The sequence below is a fragment of the Alexandromys fortis genome, unplaced genomic scaffold (assembly GCF_014885135.2).
Source record: "Alexandromys fortis isolate MF-2015 unplaced genomic scaffold, M_Fortis_MF-2015_v1.1 scaffold_27, whole genome shotgun sequence".
Taxonomy (NCBI): domain Eukaryota; kingdom Metazoa; phylum Chordata; class Mammalia; order Rodentia; family Cricetidae; genus Alexandromys; species Alexandromys fortis.
The window spans coordinates 13,195,281-13,215,167 of record NW_026067952.1 but is presented as its reverse complement, the minus strand read 5'-3'; the positions used below and the strand labels follow the sequence as shown (position 1 = coordinate 13,215,167).

Genomic DNA, 19,887 nt, shown 5'->3' with positions numbered 1-19,887 from the left:
ACCTGATGCAGGCTGTGGAGGAGCAAGACCTAGAGGTTGTCTCTGCCTCGGGCAGCCTAGAGCTTTAGTGAAGAGGGCAGTTTAATGGAGATCATAGAAGAGTAGCTTGTAAAAAATTCTGGTTGGGAGTTAATTGAGGAGTAGCCAATTAAATATGAATAATGAGAGATTTTATAACTGTAATTTTGACATGAACACTTGGCTTGATGTAGCTTCTCCTTTGATTGTCTTTATTTCTTCAGATCTTAAGAATGTTTAAAATCTGGGACACTAAATTCCAGGAAGCTTTTCCTTATTTGCTCTAATTTATTTCCACAGCTTGCAACTCAAGAGGGATCTGATCTGGTGGAGAAAAAGTAGCCAGAATAGCCAAACACTGTTTAGTTAATTATTTTTAAAAATCTTTTTTTTTTTTTTTTTTTTTTTTTTTTTTTTTTTTTTTTTTTTTTTGTTTTTTTTTTTTTTTTTTTTTTTTTTTTTTTTTTTTTTTTTTTTTTTTTTTTTTTTTTTTTTTTTGAGATAGGGTTTCTCTGTAGCTTTGGAATTTGCCCTGGAACTAGCTCTTGTAGACCAGGCTGGCCTTGAACTCACGGAGATCTGCCTGTCTCTGCCTCTTGAGTGCTGGAATTAAAGGCGTGCACCACCAGTGCCTGACTAGTTAATTTTATGAGAGGGGGACTCTAAAAGTGGGTTCACAATTACTGAGTCTGCCATTACCGAGTCTGGATTGAGCACATACCCAAAACAGCACCCTCTTTGATCCCTTCACTGTCCAGAAAGAGAGAGGCACAGTCACTATACTGATGAGGAAACAGACCTCCCCAAGATGCTATTCCCAAGGCAGTGTTAACCAAAGGCCTCACATCTCTATTCCCCACAGTCTTTGGTCCTGATAGAAAGGGCAGAGTTGAAGTGATAGAGAGAGAGAGAGAGAGAGAGAGAGAGAGAGAGACAGATAGATAGACAGAGAGACAGAGAGAGAGAGACAGAGAGCGAGCGAGCTGGGAATGTTGATCACCAAGAAACAAACTGATGGCAGGAGACAGGGAGACTTATAGCTAGACATACATGCCCCTGCTCCTCTGTGGAACTGCACATGGATTCCCCGTAAGCCTCAGGTCAGCTCATACCTACTTTCAAGCTTTGGAAAAGGCTCTGGAGGAGGAATGAAAGCTCTAGGCATTAAGTTCTAGGATGCAACTCCCTGTAAGTGATGTGACCTGTCCCAGCCTACCATGATCCCAGATGGGCAGATGACATGGGGAAGTGTGAGCCTTAATAGCCAGAGAGCTGACTTTGTTGACACTGGGGCAACCACTGGCAAGTAGCATGGAGGCTTCCTGGGATGGGTGTGGGGTAACAGCTTGCAAAGCCGGGTCTGCCCAGGACCTGTTTGCTGTGCTCAGTGTCCTGGCTGTGAGGAGTTGGGTGCACAGGGCCCAACTCCTCATTACCCCTTGTTGTACTCTTCTCTTCATCCAAGAGCATGGTAGCAATGGTTAGGAAGTGTCATTTCTCAGGTTTCTGTTGTAAGTTATACCCTGCGCGCCATCTGTGGGCTGTTTCTCCCGTGAAAGAAGCTCTGGAGATCTCCACTCTCCATTTCTGCTCTCCCACTACAAAGTGAAGGACCTGCCTGGTTATTTCTAGGGATCAGCTTTGGATTCTATCTCATACCATAGCAGAGTTGGTTATTTTTCTGGATGGAACCCAGGACCTCACATATACTAGACAAGTACTCTACCACTGAACCACACCCTATCCTGCATTGGATTCACTTTCTTGTGACCTTTGTTGATCTAGTTGAAGTCTACTTAGAGAAGGGACAGAGTCCCATGTCCTCTGGAGCCTCCTACAGTTTCTTGGTGTGTGTGTGTGTGTGTGTGTGTGTGTGTGTGTGTACATGCATACTGGTGTGGCTGTCCCCACTGGCCTTTGTCCTGCCTCTTCTGTGACTCTTGGTTCATGCAGACACTTTCTGAGTTATATGTTTGTTTCTTGCCATTTGTAGGCACCATGGGAGCGAGGTTGTGAAAGTGGCATTTATAGTCCAACGGTTCAAGAAGATGGGGTATTTCATGACTGTCACCAAAGACGGGATCTTGCAGTTCTGGTCCGAGACTTTCTCAATAATGAACTCCTTTAGGGTGAGTCGGGTATTCACGGGGTTGGTGGAGAGCCTCTGTTGTGGCACCCTGGGTGGACTTGCCTTTGGCACTTATTATCTGAGCAGCCTAGCTTTGGAGTCACAGGGCTTGAGTTAAGATTATGACTCAACTACTGGAGCCTCACACTTGTCTCCTACTAAGCAGAACACTGCTTGGATGTCTACTAGGCACCTACAGAGCAGTTTGTCCAGGGAGTGTGTCCCTGGAGTCCCCATCTCAGTGAGTGTTATCCTCTAGCCTCTGTGCCAGTGCCTGGCCTTCTCTCCTTGCTCTGTCATACCCACACTGTCTCTAAGTCCTGCTGATAGAAACCTTTGTCTGGTCCAGGCAAGAAATTATGGTATTTGGGCTCTGGGGTCCAACTACCAGGGTTAGAGTCCCAACTATACCACCCAACAGCTGTGGCATGCTGGCCGAGCTATCTCTGATTCCTGGTATGTACTCCTCTTGGAGTAGTAGCCCCTCTCAGGATTGGGGGAGTACTTAATGGTATGGGTCATGGATCATGCTGGAGCATGTCAGGCATTCAGCAAGCACAGATGAATAGACGTCAACATCATCATGAGCTTTCTGCTATCAGCTCATGGCCTAGTGTAGAAAGGGATGACATAGTCAGACAAATCAGCTGTGCACTTGGTGCTGCCAGACTAGTGGAGGATCCTGCAACAAACAAACAAAGACCTACCCTCCAGGGCTCCCCAGCAAGGCATGGAGAACACGGTCAGCAATGTGAAGGGTTTTATGCCTCTGTAGTCACATAGTGCTTTTATACTTGCAGCATGGATCAGCCCTTATGAGAGGAGAGACTTATATGGGGCTAGGGTGGGTACGTGTGTGTGTGTGTGTGTGTGTGTGTGTGTGTGTGCTCACATCTGCATTCCTGAGTCTGTGGTATCTGGCATACTCTGCCTCCCTTTCTCCACATGTGTATGGATTAAGGTGTTGGTAGCCTGATCTCTTGACAGTGACTGCTCTATGGCCACCTCAGGGGTCAGAGCTTGGGAGGCTGACAAGACAGAGGAAGCCTTCCTGAGAAGTCTTGAGAGTTCTGGAAGTTCTTCCTGAAGGAGCTGGTTTGGGTTAAATTGTGGACCTCTCAGGACCATCAGCCAGGACCCACTGGGGACTCACTGTCATGCAAATAGGAGGCTTTGGAGGTAGGCCTGGCCTTAAGTCCTTGGGGTCATGAAGATGGGTGACTATTAGAACCATTTTACAGATGAGGAATTTAGCCAAGGCCCTGTTTTTAGAGCTGACATGAGGCATGCCAGGACTGTGCTTGTTCCCAGGGCCTGTGTGACAGGAAAGGCCCCTGTGCCTCTGCGCTCTGGTAGCAATCGTCCGTGGTCTGAGTCTCTGTTCTTCTTCTGCCAGCTCTCCCAGATCCAGCAGTCCTTCCACCAGAAGATTTGGGTTGTCGACATGGTATATATACACAACATGAACCTCATTGCAGTTGCCTCCACTGAGCTGAAGATAGGTGAGTCCCTGGGGCTCTCCAGGCCTGCCCTTAGCTTTTAGCAAGTGACAGATTTGCACTTGGGACAGACTTTGTTGGCTGAGCAACTGTGAGCTTGAATGGGAGTTTTTTGGGAAATGTTGGAAAGTGAGGGCCTGCCAAGTGTTGTGTGCTGTAAAAGGCACTGGGTGTTGGTCGTTTGTGTTGGTGGTTTCTTTTTAGGCAGATGTTCTCAGTGAATGCTCAATGTTTACAAGTATTGAACAGTTCTAATTATAGATCACAGCCCACGCCAATCTCTCCAGCTTGATTCTACCCTTGTGTCCTGCTGCCTCTAGCCCAGGCCCACCTTTGGTTGTCACTGGGATAGCACTGAAGTCCCTCTTGCTTAGCACACGTCCTCTGAAGGTCACTATGGTAGCCACAAATGGACTTTTGAAATGTCTCCCTGCAGAAAACCTTCACAAAGCACAGACTGGGGGAGGAACCTTAGTGTGACCTGAGAGGCAAGGAAGAGCTGGCCCTACTGCCCATAGGTTTCCTTGGACTGGACCCTCCTTCTGTTGTGCTGAGGATGCTGTGACCTTCTCTTGCCATCTCTAATGGGTACCGTGGGTCAATTTGTGTGCTCCACCTTCTCTCCCACACCTCTCCCCGCCCCAGAGCTTCTACTCTTCCTTTGATCCAGAGACCCTTTCATGACCACCTAGTCCAAGTCAGGTGCCTCCCAAAAAAATCCCCGTCAAGCCCTTTGGCGTGATCTTATGCTTGTCAGCTAGAGTCTGTGGTGTCTGCCTTCTTCTCTGTCCTGGAGCTCGGGCAGTGGGGACGGACGGCGTCTGCTTCACTCACCAAGCGCTCAGTGCTTGGTGCCACCTAGAGGCTTGGTAGTACTGGGTAGGTGGATAGATGGATAAAGGGTCCAAATAGTCATGTGTCCCAGATCATGAAGGAGAGGACTTCATGTGTGTCCCCATGGTCCATGGTGCAGAACTAGACAGGAGGCTGGAGAGCAGCGGTTCTGAAACTGCCCAGGTTTCAACTCTGGTCCTGATACTCAGCAGGTGTGTGACTTTGAGCAGCTACTTTACCTTTGAGGGCCTTAGTCTACCCAGAGGAAAAACAGAGTCAGTGCTCTGTATCTCTAGGTGAGTGTGGGTTAGTGATTGGATATGGGAGGTGCTTGGTATACATTTGCCAATGCTGTCCTTATTAGGAGAACAGACTGTGACACAGCCAGAAAAACAGCTAGGGTGTGAGCAGGCAGGAGCTCTCCCTTCACCCGCAGTCCTGAGAGCCTGACCCCAGCTCCTCATACCATGGAGCTCTGCTGACTGAACTGACATGGTAGGCCGTCAGCACGAACCTTGACCTATGTGACTTGGCCAGTTAGCCCTGCTCTGTGACCCATAACCCAACCCTTCTGGGATGGCTGGGCCTGTAGGAAGCAGACACTTAAGGGCCTGTCATTCAAACGTGGGAGACTGCTCCTCAGCCTGAGTGATTTGCGGCCAGAGCTGCCAGAAGGAGCCAGGCTTCCTAAATCAGTAGCAGCTGTGTGTCAGGGCCCCATGGAAGGCTCTTGGGCAGGATGGAATTAATGTTTCAGAAGATCAGTCTGGCAGGCTGGTTCCAGACACTGAGGGATGGGTGAGCCTGCACAAAGCCACCCTACATCTGTTCTTCATATGCACCTGCATGCCGTGAGCTCTCCTGGTCTCTGATCTGCTTGAGTTCCCAGCTCTAGCCCTGATGAGGGTGGTGAGTGATGGGGAGCAGATCTCTGTTTCTGTTGGCTTCAAACACCTCCAGGGACACACACATGGACGGGCCACTGGAAGCCCCAGGGGCCACATTCCCCAGGGCTTGGGATTTGTCCCTTCATTGTGCATCACAGCCAGTCTCTCAGCGAAGCAGACCCTGGGGACTGTGTCAGAGGCTGAGGAGCCCACAGGTGCCATGTGAAACATGCTCCCTGTCCTCACACAGCTCTCAGGCCAGGCAGCTCCTGCAGTCAAAGAAAGCAGGTGGGGAGGGAGATTGACAGGCAGCCAGCCAGATGGGAGAGTACCAGTGGGCCTAGCTGAAGAGGTGGGAAGCCTTTCTAAGAAGGGGTCCTGGAGCTGGTCTGGAAGAGTTCTGACTGTATTTAAGGTGGACAAAGCAGGGAGAGGCAGGACCCAGAAGTGCATGAGGTTGATGCGTCTAGAGAGATAAGAAACTGGCATGCTTGGAGCCTAGTGGCCGGACAGGGGCCACAGGCCAGGCAGGAGGAGGCATAGAGGTGCTCTTCCAGATAGACAAGATACACTGCACTGTGCAGGGTCTGATCCTACAGGACTTCACAGGTTAGGTCTTCACTAAGCTTTTGTTCTGGCTGCAGTAGGGGCTGGAGGGCAATTTGTAGCTTGGTGAGTGGCTGTGCTTGGGTCTACTGTTTTTGGCTGCTGTGGGGGTGGGCTACAGGTCCAGAGAGGTGGCAGGGAGTGCTGGGAGGCTGTTTGCCACCAGAGCCACGGCTCTCAGCTCTGTGTGTCACTCTTTTCTCTTCCAGAGTTCTTTGATATCAGTAACCACAAATGTGTTCAGGCCTTCACCTTTATTGACCTGGATAGCTGTGTCATGGTCATGGATTATTGGTAAGTCTCACAGGAACTGAGACAGGGTCTTGGGAGCTACCACATCACTGAGAAGGGGGCTGAGACCCTAGAAGCACCTGGGGAGCTGGCTCTGACCTCATTGCCATATTGTTCCTCACTGCTTCTCTTGAGTCTTGCTCAGTCACCCCACCCTTAGAGTCCTCCTTATTCTCCTCCGCCTCCCCCTTCTTACTCCGCCCACCACTCAATGCTGGCAGAGGCCTGCCCTGTGGCACCAAGGTCTCTGGGAAGTAAAAGTGGTCAACACAGAGCCTGACTACTGGTCTATGCTTGGCTGCTGGCCAGAGGCCCACAGCAAGGCTGGAAGTCTGTTGGAACTGTCCTTGTCCCTAAGGTGGACAGGGGTAGCAGGGTAGAAGGTTCCACAGTGAAGGGTTAATAGCCTAACAGCCTCAAACAGCCTGGGAAACTCTATGCAGGAAGATTGGATACCCTGATAATATCAGAGATAGCACTGGGCAATTAGTCAGAAGGAGAGAGGTCAGTGGCCAGGGCTCAACATGTTATTAGGACCTCCCAGGAGAACTTCTGGTAAGGATGCCAGAGTGATAAGGACTCCTTTATGGGCCTGGGAAAGCAGCATATAGATCTGTAGTCAAAAACCTTCCTACCCAAAAGTCCCCTTTTCTACCTTATAAAACCCAAAGTCCCTGGTGCCCTGGCACGTAGCTACTACTCTCATGGTGGAGAGGCTGCCCTTGGTTGTTCTGCTTCTGTAGAGGTCAGTCTCCTCTTTATTGTCACATCAGCTCCATCAATCCCGATCTGACACAGCACATTCTATCTTCGTCTTCCCCAGGTCCGACTATCACAAAGGTGTGTTCTGCTATGGGGACACCAAGGGCAACGTCGTCATCTTCATGTCTGACAATGTGGCTGGTGGGCTGTTCAACCCACACATCCTTCCCTGGACCTCCAAATGGGGTAGCTAAAAGACACGAGAATGGGCTGAGGCCTGGGGAGTGGGTAGCCGTGGGTGTTGAGTTGGCCCCCAACTCTGAGGCATTCTTATTTCCCTGTCTCCCCACTCTGAGCATCTGGTGAGGATGTGCCCTGACTACTGGATGAGGTAGAGCAGTGGTGACAGGAAAGGCCAGAGGGTCCAAGGTGAGGGACAGTCTTTTGAGGTGGGAACTTTTGCAGGTGAGGACCGAAGACTGCAGATTTTCCTCCGCTCAGGGAGAGTGAATTGCTTGGCGGTGGCCCTGGGATGTGTCACTTGTCCTCTGAGGTTCAGGATAAGCCACCCTATCTGATTCCTGTGAGGGCTTCTGCTCTTCCTGGTTTTGAGCTATCTTTGGATGGGTGAGAATAGATTGGCAAGGTCATAAGGTGGGCTGTGGGGGAACCTAGGGGACCACTAGGCTTGGCAGCAGCGTGAATAACTGCACCCGGCATTAGTGAGCAGCTGTACCCTGAGCTCTTGATGCATCATCTCCTGTTACCACCCCCTGCTAGGACCCAGGGACTTGTTACTGCCCATTAAGAGGTTTAGTGAGCTGAAGCTACTCGCACATGCCCCAAGGCTGGGGAGTGTGACTGAGGTCTTAAGCCAAGCTGCCCATCCAGAGTCTCCAGTTCCCACCATGTGCTGGGATGTGTCCTAAATTGACCCAGGAAGCCATTTTAAGTTAGAGCTTCTTTGACAAAGGGTATAAGGTCAGCAGAGGCCATGGACCTGGGGCTTCCTGAGAGACTCAGTGGTGATGGATCAGATCCAGGATGGAACCTTAGGTGTGGTGCTGGACCCTGGGGCCCTGCCTGCAGGGAAACTGACCTCCTTTCTATCCAGGATGCCAGAGCTGGGACGTCTAGCTATGGAGGTCTCCAAGGGTTCCCAGGCCTTGGCAAGGACCCCTACTAAGCTGGCTTGATGATGTTCTGGAAGGGTTGTGTGTATGTGTGTGCACATGTGTGTGTGCTGGGGATTGAACCCAGAGCCTTGAGTGTGTCAGACAAGCTTTGTAGCACTGAGCTACACTTCCAGCTAGCACGCTACTTTGTCATTGTCCCATCAGTCCCTGGTGGCTGCCCCACCCTGGTCATGCTTGTGTCATGGTGGTCTCTGTATGAGTGGTGAATGAAGCAAGGCAGGGGATTAGTGGGTGTGAGTCCTTCAGGGCCACCCACTAGATGGAAGCCTGGGAGCAAATATGAAGAGATGGTGGGATGCAAGAGGGGATGGACAAAACTAAGGAGTATGTACCTAGCTCTGGGTGATCTGAAGCCAGTTGCTTAACCCTTCTGAGCCTCAGTCTCCTATTCAAATGGAGACAGGGACAACCATGCTTAATTTTTGGCTCTGCTATAAGATGCTTGGAATGAGGGAGCGTTAGGTACGTAGAAGTGCTTAGAGACTGTGTCTTTCTACCCTCCTGGGACCTCAGAGTCTAGTGGGAAAGACACACAGTAGACACTGCTGTGCTGCAGCTTCCCCGTTAACATGCCGTCTGGCTCAGGACTTCCTTTGCATGTGTGTGTTCATGTATATATGTGAATATGTATTTTATGGATGCTTATGTACATGTGAACATGTGTGTGGAGGCCAGAGGCCAACAACAGGCATCATTCCTCAGGACCTGTCCGCCTGGTGTTTTGACACAGGGTCTCTTAGTAGGACCTGGGACTCACCAAGCTCCAGCTTCGGGAATAAGTTATCTCCTCAGCCTGAGGGCTTTTATTTTCTTTTTTGCAAGTTTTCTTTTACCCCTTGAACAGACTGCCCCCCTCCCCGCACAGTGTTTTTTTTTTTTTCCATGAGTCCTGGGAGTTGCCAAACTGACCAGCATTTCTGACCTCTTCCATGAATAGCTCCTGACCCTACTACGGGCATCGCATAGCATGGCTGAATCATCATCCATCTATCAGTTTTCTCTCCCTGGGCATTCATTACAAGGACAGGGCAGTGGGTGTGGGCAGTGCCTAGCATGCAGGAGTTGCTTGCTCATGGTGCATACTTGCACCCTGTACTTCTTGGGACTTTTGCTTTCTGGCCAAGGAGGCTGTGTGTCTTGAGGCATGATGGCAAGCCCCCAGTGCATCACTTTTCAGAGTGAATACAGCCTGAAGTCTCCGTTCATTCTCTGGAACACACGAATGGGGAGCCTTCTCTTGTTGGATGGCAGCGCCTGGGAGTGCATAGCCCCTGGAAGCTGGTCATTGTTGTACTCTGGGCTTGCAGGGCCATGCTGGGCAGCAGGGAAAGAGATGGAAGCTCTGTCAAGCTCATGAAGTCACATGAGGCTCCAATGAGTGGCTGTCTGGTTGGTGTTCTGGGATGCATGGATGCACAATGTGAAAATGTCCTCTAAGCTGGCAGAGGAGAGGTTGCTAATGTGGAGTCTGTTTCCCTGCCAGATAACCAGATCAATATTTCCTTGCGGAAACTCCTAAATGAGAAGTCCCCTCTGTATAGGAGCTTCCGAATGAAGGTATGTGTGTCTTTCCTTAGCCTGCCATTATCTGCATACATGCTCTACTCAAAAACCAATGTCACAAATGGCTTTACCTTCTCGGCTCAGCCTCAGCTCCTGGGGGCTTGGCCTCTGAGGACAGAGTGCAGGAAGCTGTTGTATCCCATCCATGTCTTGAGCAGCTCCTGATACAGGTGTGTCCTAAGGCTAGCCCCGACTTTCTCACAGCCTCCTTGGCTTCTCCGAGTTAGTGAAAACATCAGCTTTATTCTGGACTGTCACTGGCTTTCTGTTTGGTTTCCCTGCTTTCCCTCCGCCCCCTCTCTCTCCATGAAGTGCTTGTTCGGTTCAGCAACCAGAGGGAATCTGCTATAGAATATAGTCATGTCACCCCGGCAGCTTCTCATCATGCTTGAAGCAATTTCAAATCTTTGACTTGAGCATCAAACAAGCTGATAAGCCTCTGGCTTACTCCATTGCTAGCACCCCACTCCCTGCAACCGAGCCAGAGTCTCATGTATTCAAGGCTAGCCTTGGACTTTCTGTGGAGCCAAGTTTGACTCTTGAGTTTTCTGATCTTCTCGCCTCCACCTTCCAAGCGCTGGCATTACAGGCACATGCCATCACATGCGTGGTGGGGGTTGAACCCAGGGCTTTGTGCATGCTAGGCCAACATTATCCCAACTGAGCTACTTCCCCATGTCCTGCTGCTCTCTCCTTTCCTCTCGTTTGTTGCTGAGACAGGCTCCCTTGCTCACCCTAGAACTCCCCAAACCCTTTCTTACCACAGGGCCTTGACACATGTTTCTTCATGCTGCAGAGATCATCTCTCACCCCTACACTTCTGGTTCTAAGTAGCCTTCCCCGAATGCCCTGAGGCTGCCTCTGCTGTTAGCCCTGTCCCTGGAAGAGGTTATCACTCCCAACTTTGAATTATCAACCTATTGGTCTTGTCCTGTTAGCCTCACGGCAGCGACAGCTCCTCAAGGACTGGGGCTTCGTGGGTTGTGGTCTCTGGAGAGAAAGTCTCTGGTTGTTCCCAAAAGAGGGCCCAGTGACTTCTGGTACATTCGTGGAACAGATGAATGAATGAGGCTCTCAGTGCAGATCTGAGTTGGACACATTTTTAGGAACAGGCACGTGACGTCACAGGAAGCAGTACCCACACTACTCCCCCTCTTTTCTTTTTCTCAAGTCTGGATTCAAGATCATTGTCCTTGAACACCTGATCCTCCCACCTCCATTTCCCAACTGCTGAGATTGCTGCGTGTACCACCACGCTTGGCTCCTTCCCCTCTTTTCTTCTGTGGTTATCTCATTAGGATGAAGCTTGCCCTTGAAGTTACTAAGCATGCCAGGCCTCATTCAGTGCCTTGGCTTAGATACCATTATTGTGACAGACATTAGAGGAAATAGAGACGTTAGACCCCACCCAGGGGCTTGCACGTTTAAGGCATGTTTGATAATCGTATCTGTGTGCCCATCCTTGCTCTTCTTGTCTCCAGAAGGGAAATCTCCAGGCTGGGAGGCTAAGCACAGGTACCAGCCAGGTCCACAGAGAGGGTGTGTTAGTTTGCGCTCTGTTGCTGTGATAAAACACTGAGCAAAAGCAACTTGGGGAGGAAAGGGTTTCCTTGGCTTACAGGTCCCCATCACACACCACCACTGATGGAAGTCGGGGTAGGAACTGAAGCACGAGCTGAAGCAGGAACCATGGAGGAGGGCTGCTGGTTCTCCATGGCTTCCTCAGCCTGTTTTCTTATACAGCCCAGCACCACCTACCCAGGGCTGACACCACCCACAGTGGGCTGAACCCTCTCACATCAATCATTAATCAAGAGAACGACCCATAGACATACCTACAGGCTAGTCGGATGGAGGCAACTCTTTAGCTGGGGCTTCCTCTTCCCAGCTGACTCTAGTTTGTGTCACGTTGACAAAATCTTGCCAGTCAGAGCCTGGGCCAACCCGCCTTCTCTGCCCTCTGGGTGCTATCTCCCTCTTGCTGTAGTCCAGGTAGAGAGTGTATTCTGCCCCTCCTGATCCTGGAAGCTATTGTGTTCTGACCAATACAGAGGGTGACAGTGGGCCCAGAAATGCAGACTTCTTGTAGTGAAGGCAGCCAGTAGAAGACAGACTAGGGCTTAGGCACCCTTGAGTCCAACCTTTCTCCCTGCTTGGAGGAATGACATTATCATGAGCCCAGTCTGTGGCTTCTAAATCTAAGAGACTCTTTGGACACAGGAGTCCAGGTGATGGTAGGTTTGGTGACAGGGATGGGCTAGACACCCTGGTCATGGGACCTGGTTAGGACCATGGGCCACATCACTTTGTCCAAACTGTTGCTAAGACAAGGGCCTTAGATTTTGTGATCTTCAGTCCCATTCCGCACTGGCCTTGGCTAAGTTCCAGGGACAGGATATGGAACTCAACTGTCCCTGGGAGGTCTCCTGCGACAGCCATTCTCTCTTTTAGAGTCTCCACCCTAACTGGTGTCAGCAGGTCAGATTCATCCCCCAGCTGAATGTGGTGGTCTCGTGTTCAGCCACTGAGAGGTCCTCTCTGGTGCTGACAATCCTGCCAGCCAAAGACCCTGAGAAACCCAGGTAAGGAGTACCAGGTAAGGGGGGTGGGCAGCAGGTGTGCCCTGGATAGGTCTGGCTTCCCTCTGCCACATGCAGATAGCCTTAATGAGAGAGAATACACTGCCCTGGGGCTTGTGCTGGGTCCCATAGGCCAACAGTGGATGTAGGACCGAGCACGTGGGCTCTGTGTGTGTGTGGTCTGGGGGACCGAACATATACCTTAGTGCACACATGTGTTGAAATAAGGAGCGGTGGCGGGGCTGCGTCCCCAACACCCTGGCCGCTTGGCTAGCTCATGCCCGAAATAACAACACACAAACTGTATTCATTTAAGAACTGCTTGGCCCATGAACTCTAGCCCTTACAGGCTAGTTCTCGCACCTGGACTAGCCCATTTCTAATGATGTATGTAAGCACACCAAGGTGCGCTTACTGGGAAGAGTCTAGCCTCCGTCCATCTTGGTGTCTCTGCTCCAGAGAGCAGAGCTGTCCGGTCTCTCCTGGAGCAGAGCAGAGTCTGACCTCACTTCCTCTTCCGCCCAGAATTCTATTCTGTTTTCTCCTCTCATCTATGCTTTAACCTATGAGGGCCAGCCAAGCAGTTTCTTTATTGCTCAGCCAATGAAATCAACAGATTGATATGACACTCCCACATCACACATGGAGGCCAGAGGACAGCCTCTACTGTTGGTCCCTGTCTCCCACTGTTTGAGACAGGGTCTCTCTGTTGTTGACCACTGTGTCCACCAGACTGATTGGCCTGTGAGTTCCTGAAGGATCTCCTGGTTTTGTATCATAGCTTGCTATAGAAAGATGGGCTTACAGATGTGTACTACAATGCCCAACTTTCCATGGTGTCTGGGAATTCAAACTCAGGTCATCGTGCTTGTGTGGCAAGTCCTCTGCCCCCTGAACTGCCTGCCCAGCTCCAGCAGACCTGCTTTACTGACAAATTTATTAAAAACAAGCAACAAAACCACACCAACCCCAGGCTATGTTAAGTAGGCAGACGAAAGGCTTGTCTTGTCTTTTGTCTCTCTCTGTGTTTTGAAGGGAACGGTGAGGAAGGGTCTCATGTAACTGAAGCTGGTCTTGAACTTCTGATCCTCCTGCCTCCACCCTGCAAAGGCTAGGATTACAGGCTTTTGCCACTAGCTGGGATCAAAATACGTTTGCAAATGGAGTCATGAAAGTGAATGGCTTACCCGTGAAGGGTGAAGCCAGTGTCTACCCCAGACCTCAGGGAGCCCTTGAGTGGAGAATGTTCTGTGTGGCATATGTTATACTTCACAGTAAAAGCAAATGAAAAAAACCAACTCATCAACTGCAAAATAAGTTATTTAGGTGGCAAAAGTTATGTCTTCTCTTCCTACGACAAGCCACAATACAGAAGCAGGACAACCCCCACGAGCTCATGCATTGTTCTTGGAGACAGTTCCAATATGCTCTGTTTTCTTCTTTCTAGGAGTATTTTATTTCATTGCATTTGATGGCAGGAAGCCAGAGGGTCATCTCACCATGGTCTCGGGAGGCTGCTTCTGATGCCTTGCCCTCCTTTCCCGCCTCCTCTTCCCATTCTCGATGCGCAGGCCCAGAGTTCAGGCACACTGTGCCCCAGGCCCTCTGCTCCTTTCTGCTCACTGTGTTCTCATCTTTCTTTTTTGCTTGCTCTCCATGTTTTTTTTTTTTTTTTTGATTTTGAGACAAACTCTTGCTGTGTAGCTCAGATTGGCCTTGCACTTGCCATCCTCCTGCTTCTGCCACCCGAGTGCTGGGATTGTAGGAATGAACCAACATATCTGGTTTTCTTGTTTGGTTTTACCCCTGTGCCAGGGGACCAAATCCAAGGTCTTGTGCTTGCTAGGCAAATACTCCATCACTGAGCTAAAGCCCAAGCTCTCTCTTGTTTTATTTTTTCTTTATTTCCTTCCCTTTTTTTTTTTATAAATTTGTTTTTGAGTCAGGGTCTCACTGTATAGCCCTAGCTGGTCCAGAACTCATTACATCGGCCAAGCTAGCCTCTAACTTATAGAGATGTGTCTGCTTCCTGAGTGTTGGGATTAAAGGCACGCACCATCATTCTCTGCTCTGCTTTTCTTTTCTCTCTTTCTCCTTCCCTCTCTTTCTCCCTCCTTCCCTCCCTCCCTTCCTTCCTTCCCTTTTTTTTTTTAAAATTTTTTGAGACAGGGTTTCTCTGTAGCTTTTGGGACCTGTCCTGGAACTCGCTCTGTAGACCAGGCTGGCCTCGAACTCACAGAGATCCGCCTGCCTCTGCCTCCCGAGTGCTGGGATTAAAGGTGTGCGTCAGCACCGCCCGGTGCATCTCATTTGCTTAGCATTTTTATTTTGAAAAAATCTCAAATATATGCATAAGAACATAAAAGAAATCCACAATTCCTTATTGTCACCTGGGCACTAGTTCAAGTACTTAGAATGCTGTGTTCTAACCCTCTAGAATCAGAATGCAGATCGTTCAAGTCTAAGGGCCAGGAGAGGTGGCACTATTGGCCTTGGAGAAGGCTATCCCAATAGTTCAGGCTATGCATGGTGGTTACCTGAAGGTGGCCACGGGTGAAGGTGGAGAGGCTGGAATATTTAATTTGGGGATAGGTTGGAGGATGTATAGCAAGTGTACACACGTGGCCTCTTCTGTCTTGGTGCAGTACCACCTCAGGCCAGGAGGTGGCACTATTGGCCTCTGGTACCTGATGTCCTCTTGTGAAGTAACTAGAGTAGGTGAAACTTGAGGGGCCAAGACTCCTGTAGAGTCACCCTCAGCCTCTCAGGACCCCTAGGGTCCAGCTTCATTATAGTTGGCCTTACCTGATCTCTTCAGGTGGTTGATTGAATCAGGAGCAGAGCTGGCAGAGGATCAGGGACTGGGGCTGTTAGAACTGGTGTGGAGTGTGTCACTGACCCACCCTGCCTCCCCTCCTTTCTCTTTCCTCATTTCTTCCATTCTTCCATCAACTCTTATCTGAAGTCGTGGTCAGAGCTCACTAGGTCCCCTCTGGCTGCTGTCCCTAGACACAATCATCTGAAGATCTCATCCTTTACAGTCCAGTTCCCCACTACCTTGCTTCGGACCACTTCCTCCAGCCCTATAACCTTGTACTAACTGCTCCCTGGGTCTGAAGCCTTGTCCCTCTCTGCATGCTCCCTTGGGCTATTTCTAATTCTTTTGTAGGTGTCTGCCTCCCAGCACCCTTCTCAGAGAGGCTGTCCCAAATAAGTCATTCTGTTTCCCTCTGCTAAGCCATCCATTGCTTCCCCTGCAGGCTTCCTCGTAGCTGATCACCGTGGTCCCTCCTGTCCCCATCCATTTCCTTGTTCTTGTGAGACAAGGTCTGTAAGGCGGGGAGCATAGTGGTTCCTGAGTCCTGGCAGGACTGTGCAGAGAGGAGTGAGTCAGTTTGAAGTAATTCCTTCTGTCCTCTTGGCAGCCGTTGTTGTAGGACATTTCTCTCACATAAGTGTGTAGATGGAGACATCTGTTTTTTTTTTTTAACATGTATTTGTTATAGGGATGGTGGCCCAATACTGCACTCATGTGGAGCTCAGAGGACAACTTGCTGGAGTTGGTTCTCTCCTGCCATGGAGTGGGTTCCAGGAGTTGAACCCCATTACAGGCTTGGCAGCAAGTGTCATTATCAACTAAGCTCTCTCATTGGCCCACATCTCTGGCTTGCCAGTGGGTGGGATTGCTCTTGAAAATCTAAAGCAAGGCTGGAGGTTAGGAAACAGTTGGGAGGCTGATATGGAAGTGAAGGGGTCCTAAGCTGGACGTGGTGTGGTGTGAAGGCCACAGGGAAGAGTTGGCCTGGCTAGCGTCCCAGGAAATTTCTAGGCAGGCAGTTCAGTGGCCTGTGTAGGGGACCTGGCAGCCCTGGGATCCTGCCTCACCCTTCCTTTTTTTCTCTTCCTGGATGTCTTGAGCCATCTCCTGTTGTGCCCACCAGGGCGGAGTCCTCATCCTTCATCCCACAGGTGTGTGTTCTCATCTCACCATGGCAACACCACTCCTAAGGATTGCATGTGGTGACCTGTGAGATGGCATCTAGCACAGAGTGAGGGCACAGCACCCATGGCTCTGGCCTGCTTTTTTATAGTTTATTTTTAAGGTTTCTCATTTATTTGTATCTTGGCCTGGAGGATACCTGCCTGAAGGTGGTGGGTGTAAAATCATGTTAAGTTTTTTCTTGGAACAACACAAAATGCTTTACAAATGCGAAGACTTTCTCATGTTTGGTTTTTTTTTTCTTCCTAAAGGGTGGGTGCAACTGATTTGGGCATCTGCTACTTCACTGGGCTATGCTTTGGGTTCTGGGTGAGCATTGTGCAGGCCTGGGGCCTCTCTTCTTCATGGGCAGAGAGATACTGACCCCTCCCCATCAAGCACCTAGCTCCTCCCCTCCTGAAGTCCAGTCTGCTGCTCTTAGCCCTGCATCTTCCCCACTTGGCTTTTTGCTCTAGGTTATCAACATTGAATTTAAAAAAAGGAATTCTCTGCTTTGATTACTGTCCAGACAGGAACTTCCTGGGTAAGTCATCTTTGTGTTCCCCACAAGCAATGCTGGGGTGGGGGCTGCACAGCCTGGGGATGATCAGAGCCAAGGACATGGCTCTGTATAGTCCCAGGCCTCTGGCTTCTTCCACTGCTGAGCTACATCGCTGGGAGGCGGGATGTGACTCTGTCAGAGATGGACATAGGTAGGAAAGGGCAAGAAGGCCAGTGACAGACCGCCATGACCTTCTCCATCTGCTAACTCTGGCTGGAGCCTGAGGCCTGGCCCTGGAAGGAGGTCCCAGTGCAGGCCCTGGTAGCTGATAACTCATTTCTTGACCCCAGCAACTGGTGGCTATGACCCCCACATCCGCCTGTGGAACCCGCTGGTCTCAAAAAAGCCTGTGTGGCTGATGAAGGGACATCAGACAGCAGTGACTCACCTCCTCGTGAACAGCAAGAATGCCAGCATCCTGATCAGCATCTCCAGGGACAAGGTGTCACCCTCACGGAGCATACCTTTGTCCCCCATCCCTCCAGCTCTGTTCCCCAGGAAAGACACTGACCCTGGGGTGCTAACATAGCTCAGCTAGTATTGGGAGGAGTCTGAGACACAGAGGTAACCTTTTTACCCCTGGTCTCACACTTTGCCAAAGGCCCACAGGGGGGAGCCCTAAGAGAGTCATTATACAAGTGGCCTGAAGTGGGGGAACAAGTGAAGGTCTGAGGCAGGGTACAGGCTGCCTGTTTTCTTTGCCTTTAGCTTTCTGAGCTTAGACGTCCAGGCAGGACAGAGATTTCCAGGAAAACTGAGGAAGGAGGCCTCGCTCTCCCTACCTCCCTGAGAACAGAGATTATTGGCCATTAGTTTACCCTCTTGGGAGGGGCTGTGACCTTGCCTAGGGTGCTGGCTGCTTCTGCAGACCCTCCTGCCTCCTGCCTGTTTCCTACAGAACATTCGCGTGTGGGACCTGCAGGACTATGTCTGCCTCCAGTCCTTCTGCGGGAAGCTCTTCAGCCTGGGCAACTGCCCCATCACCAGTGCCTACTTCCACAGAGACAGGAGTCTCATCTGTACCACCTACAACGTGAGTGCTGTCCGAGGGACAGGCCCAGCTAACAGGGGCTGTCCTGTGCTGGCCTGGCTCTGGAGTCTGTAAGGCTCTAGTTCTTGAGCTTCCTTGAGATCAGGCTCTGATTCTAGCCCATGCTTCTCTCCACCCCTACTGCTCCTACCCCATCCCCTCAGGGGGTCCCATGCGCCCCTCAGACTCCTCTGTCATTCCTCCATGCTCCTTTGGCCCCATCAGTTGTAATCATCAGCTCCAGGAAGACAGGAAGACCCTGGAGAAAACTGTCAGGGGGAGTGCCTGTGAGCTATGACTTGCCTGGTGCCTTAAGGAAGGCAGGAGGGGAGGACTAACTAGAGCCACGGTGAGACCTGGTACCATGTGGGAGCCCAGTGGCAGACAAGTGGCAGGAACCTCTGTTTTGTTGATGGAGTCTGCTCATTTGTTCCTGGCTGCCTAGACTCAAAATATCCACACAGAAACTATATTAATTACAATGCTGTTTGGCCAATAGCTTAAGCATCTTTCTAGTTAGCTCTTATATCTTAAAATAACCCATTTCTATTATTTTATATTTTACCACGAGGTTCATGGTTTTACCAGCAAGGTTCTGGCACATCTGTCTCCACGGTGGCTACACGGCTTCTCACTGACTCTGACTACTTTCTCCCAACATTCAGTTTAGGTTTCCCGCCTAGCTCTACTCTGTCCTTTCACAGGCCAAAGCTTCTTCTTTATTCATTAACCAATAAAAACAACACATATGCAGAAGAACTTCCCACATGCGACCACCCTGTCAAGGGACATTGATGTCTTTCTGTGAACATGGTTGTCTCTCTCCTTTGCAGCAGGTTTATGGAGAGAGAGAGAGAGAGAGAGAGAGAGAGAGAGAGAGAGAGAGAGAGAGAGAGAAGGGCTTACATCTCTGATGGGTGCTGAACTTGCTGTCAGTAGTTTTAAAATTAAACAGATCTTTGAAATTCATTTCCAATCATCCTGGGCATTAGCATAGACTCTCTGGGTGGGGCTATGACCGTATTTAACGCCCAGCTTTGTTGGGACGTGAGAGTATATTACTAAGGTAACTTTAATTCAGTAGAAAGTACAAGACCATATGAAAGTGTTGGATTCTAAGGGTTCATGACCACAGGGAAGTCTCCACTGAGCCTGAGGCTGGACTGATCACAGAAGGCTTCCTAAAGGTGATTTTGGACTTGGAGGTCACAACCTTGGCCCCAAGTCATGTCTTTAACAAGTCAATTAAAAGAGCCAAATTAAAACCAGGCACACACCTTTAATCCCAGCACCCAGGAGGCAGAAGCAGGTGTGTCTCTGAGTTTGAAGCCAACCTGGTCTATAGAGTGGGTTCCAGGACAGCCAAGGCTAGACAAAGAAACCCTATCTCAAAAAACAAAAACAAACAAACAAAAAGTCAAACTGATAGAGGAAATCAGAAAAAGGAGATTTATTCAGTATGGTTACATTGGTAAGAGATACAAAGATTCAGCAAAGCCCTCAGGTCCATCTTTGGGGTCCTGAAGTGAGATTCAAGTTTAAACAGAGAGCCAAGGGTGTGCATATCTGAACAGTCCCAGGAAGACTGGCCATTGGCCCATTACTGTCCTGCTTCAGTACCCTCCTGTAAGATAGTCTGGTGTAGAACCATGAGAACTAACTTTCTGGGAGCTAAGTAATTCCCCACCCCCACCCCTGGCACCTGTCCTTCTATCAGTGTGAGATCCTGGGGAAATTCCCATTTCTCTGGGTTCACCGTTTCAGCAGTCTCATAGTCAGAGTGGAAGACGCAAGTGTCTCTTCAGAATAGCTTCATGTCTGCCAGGCTGGTTACAAAGGAGACACCTGAGTGAGACCATGGGTTTGGATCTCAAGGGGATTATTGGAACATGAGGGGCTAGGACTCCAAGTCCTGGAAATAGGGCCTTGGAGCAGGGTAAGAGAAGGAATGAGGGGCTAGAGAGATGGCTCAGCGGTTAAGAGCATTGCCTGCTCTTCCAAAGGTCCTGAGTT

General features: G+C 50.0%; 1 protein-coding gene across 1 annotated transcript in view; it reads left to right on the top strand.

Annotated features, from left to right (window-relative positions):
• Efcab8 (EF-hand calcium binding domain 8) overlaps positions 1–19,887 on the top strand; it is a 59,950-nt gene that overhangs the window by 9,056 nt on the left and 31,007 nt on the right. Inside the window, 10 exon segments of the mRNA XM_050151240.1 lie at positions 2,012–2,147; positions 3,543–3,648; positions 6,182–6,266; positions 7,087–7,211; positions 9,645–9,718; positions 12,176–12,306; positions 16,759–16,826; positions 17,135–17,286; positions 17,743–17,899; positions 18,956–19,024. Of these exon segments, the coding sequence (XP_050007197.1) occupies positions 2,012–2,147; positions 3,543–3,648; positions 6,182–6,266; positions 7,087–7,211; positions 9,645–9,718; positions 12,176–12,306; positions 16,759–16,826; positions 17,135–17,286; positions 17,743–17,899; positions 18,956–19,024 (1,103 nt within the window).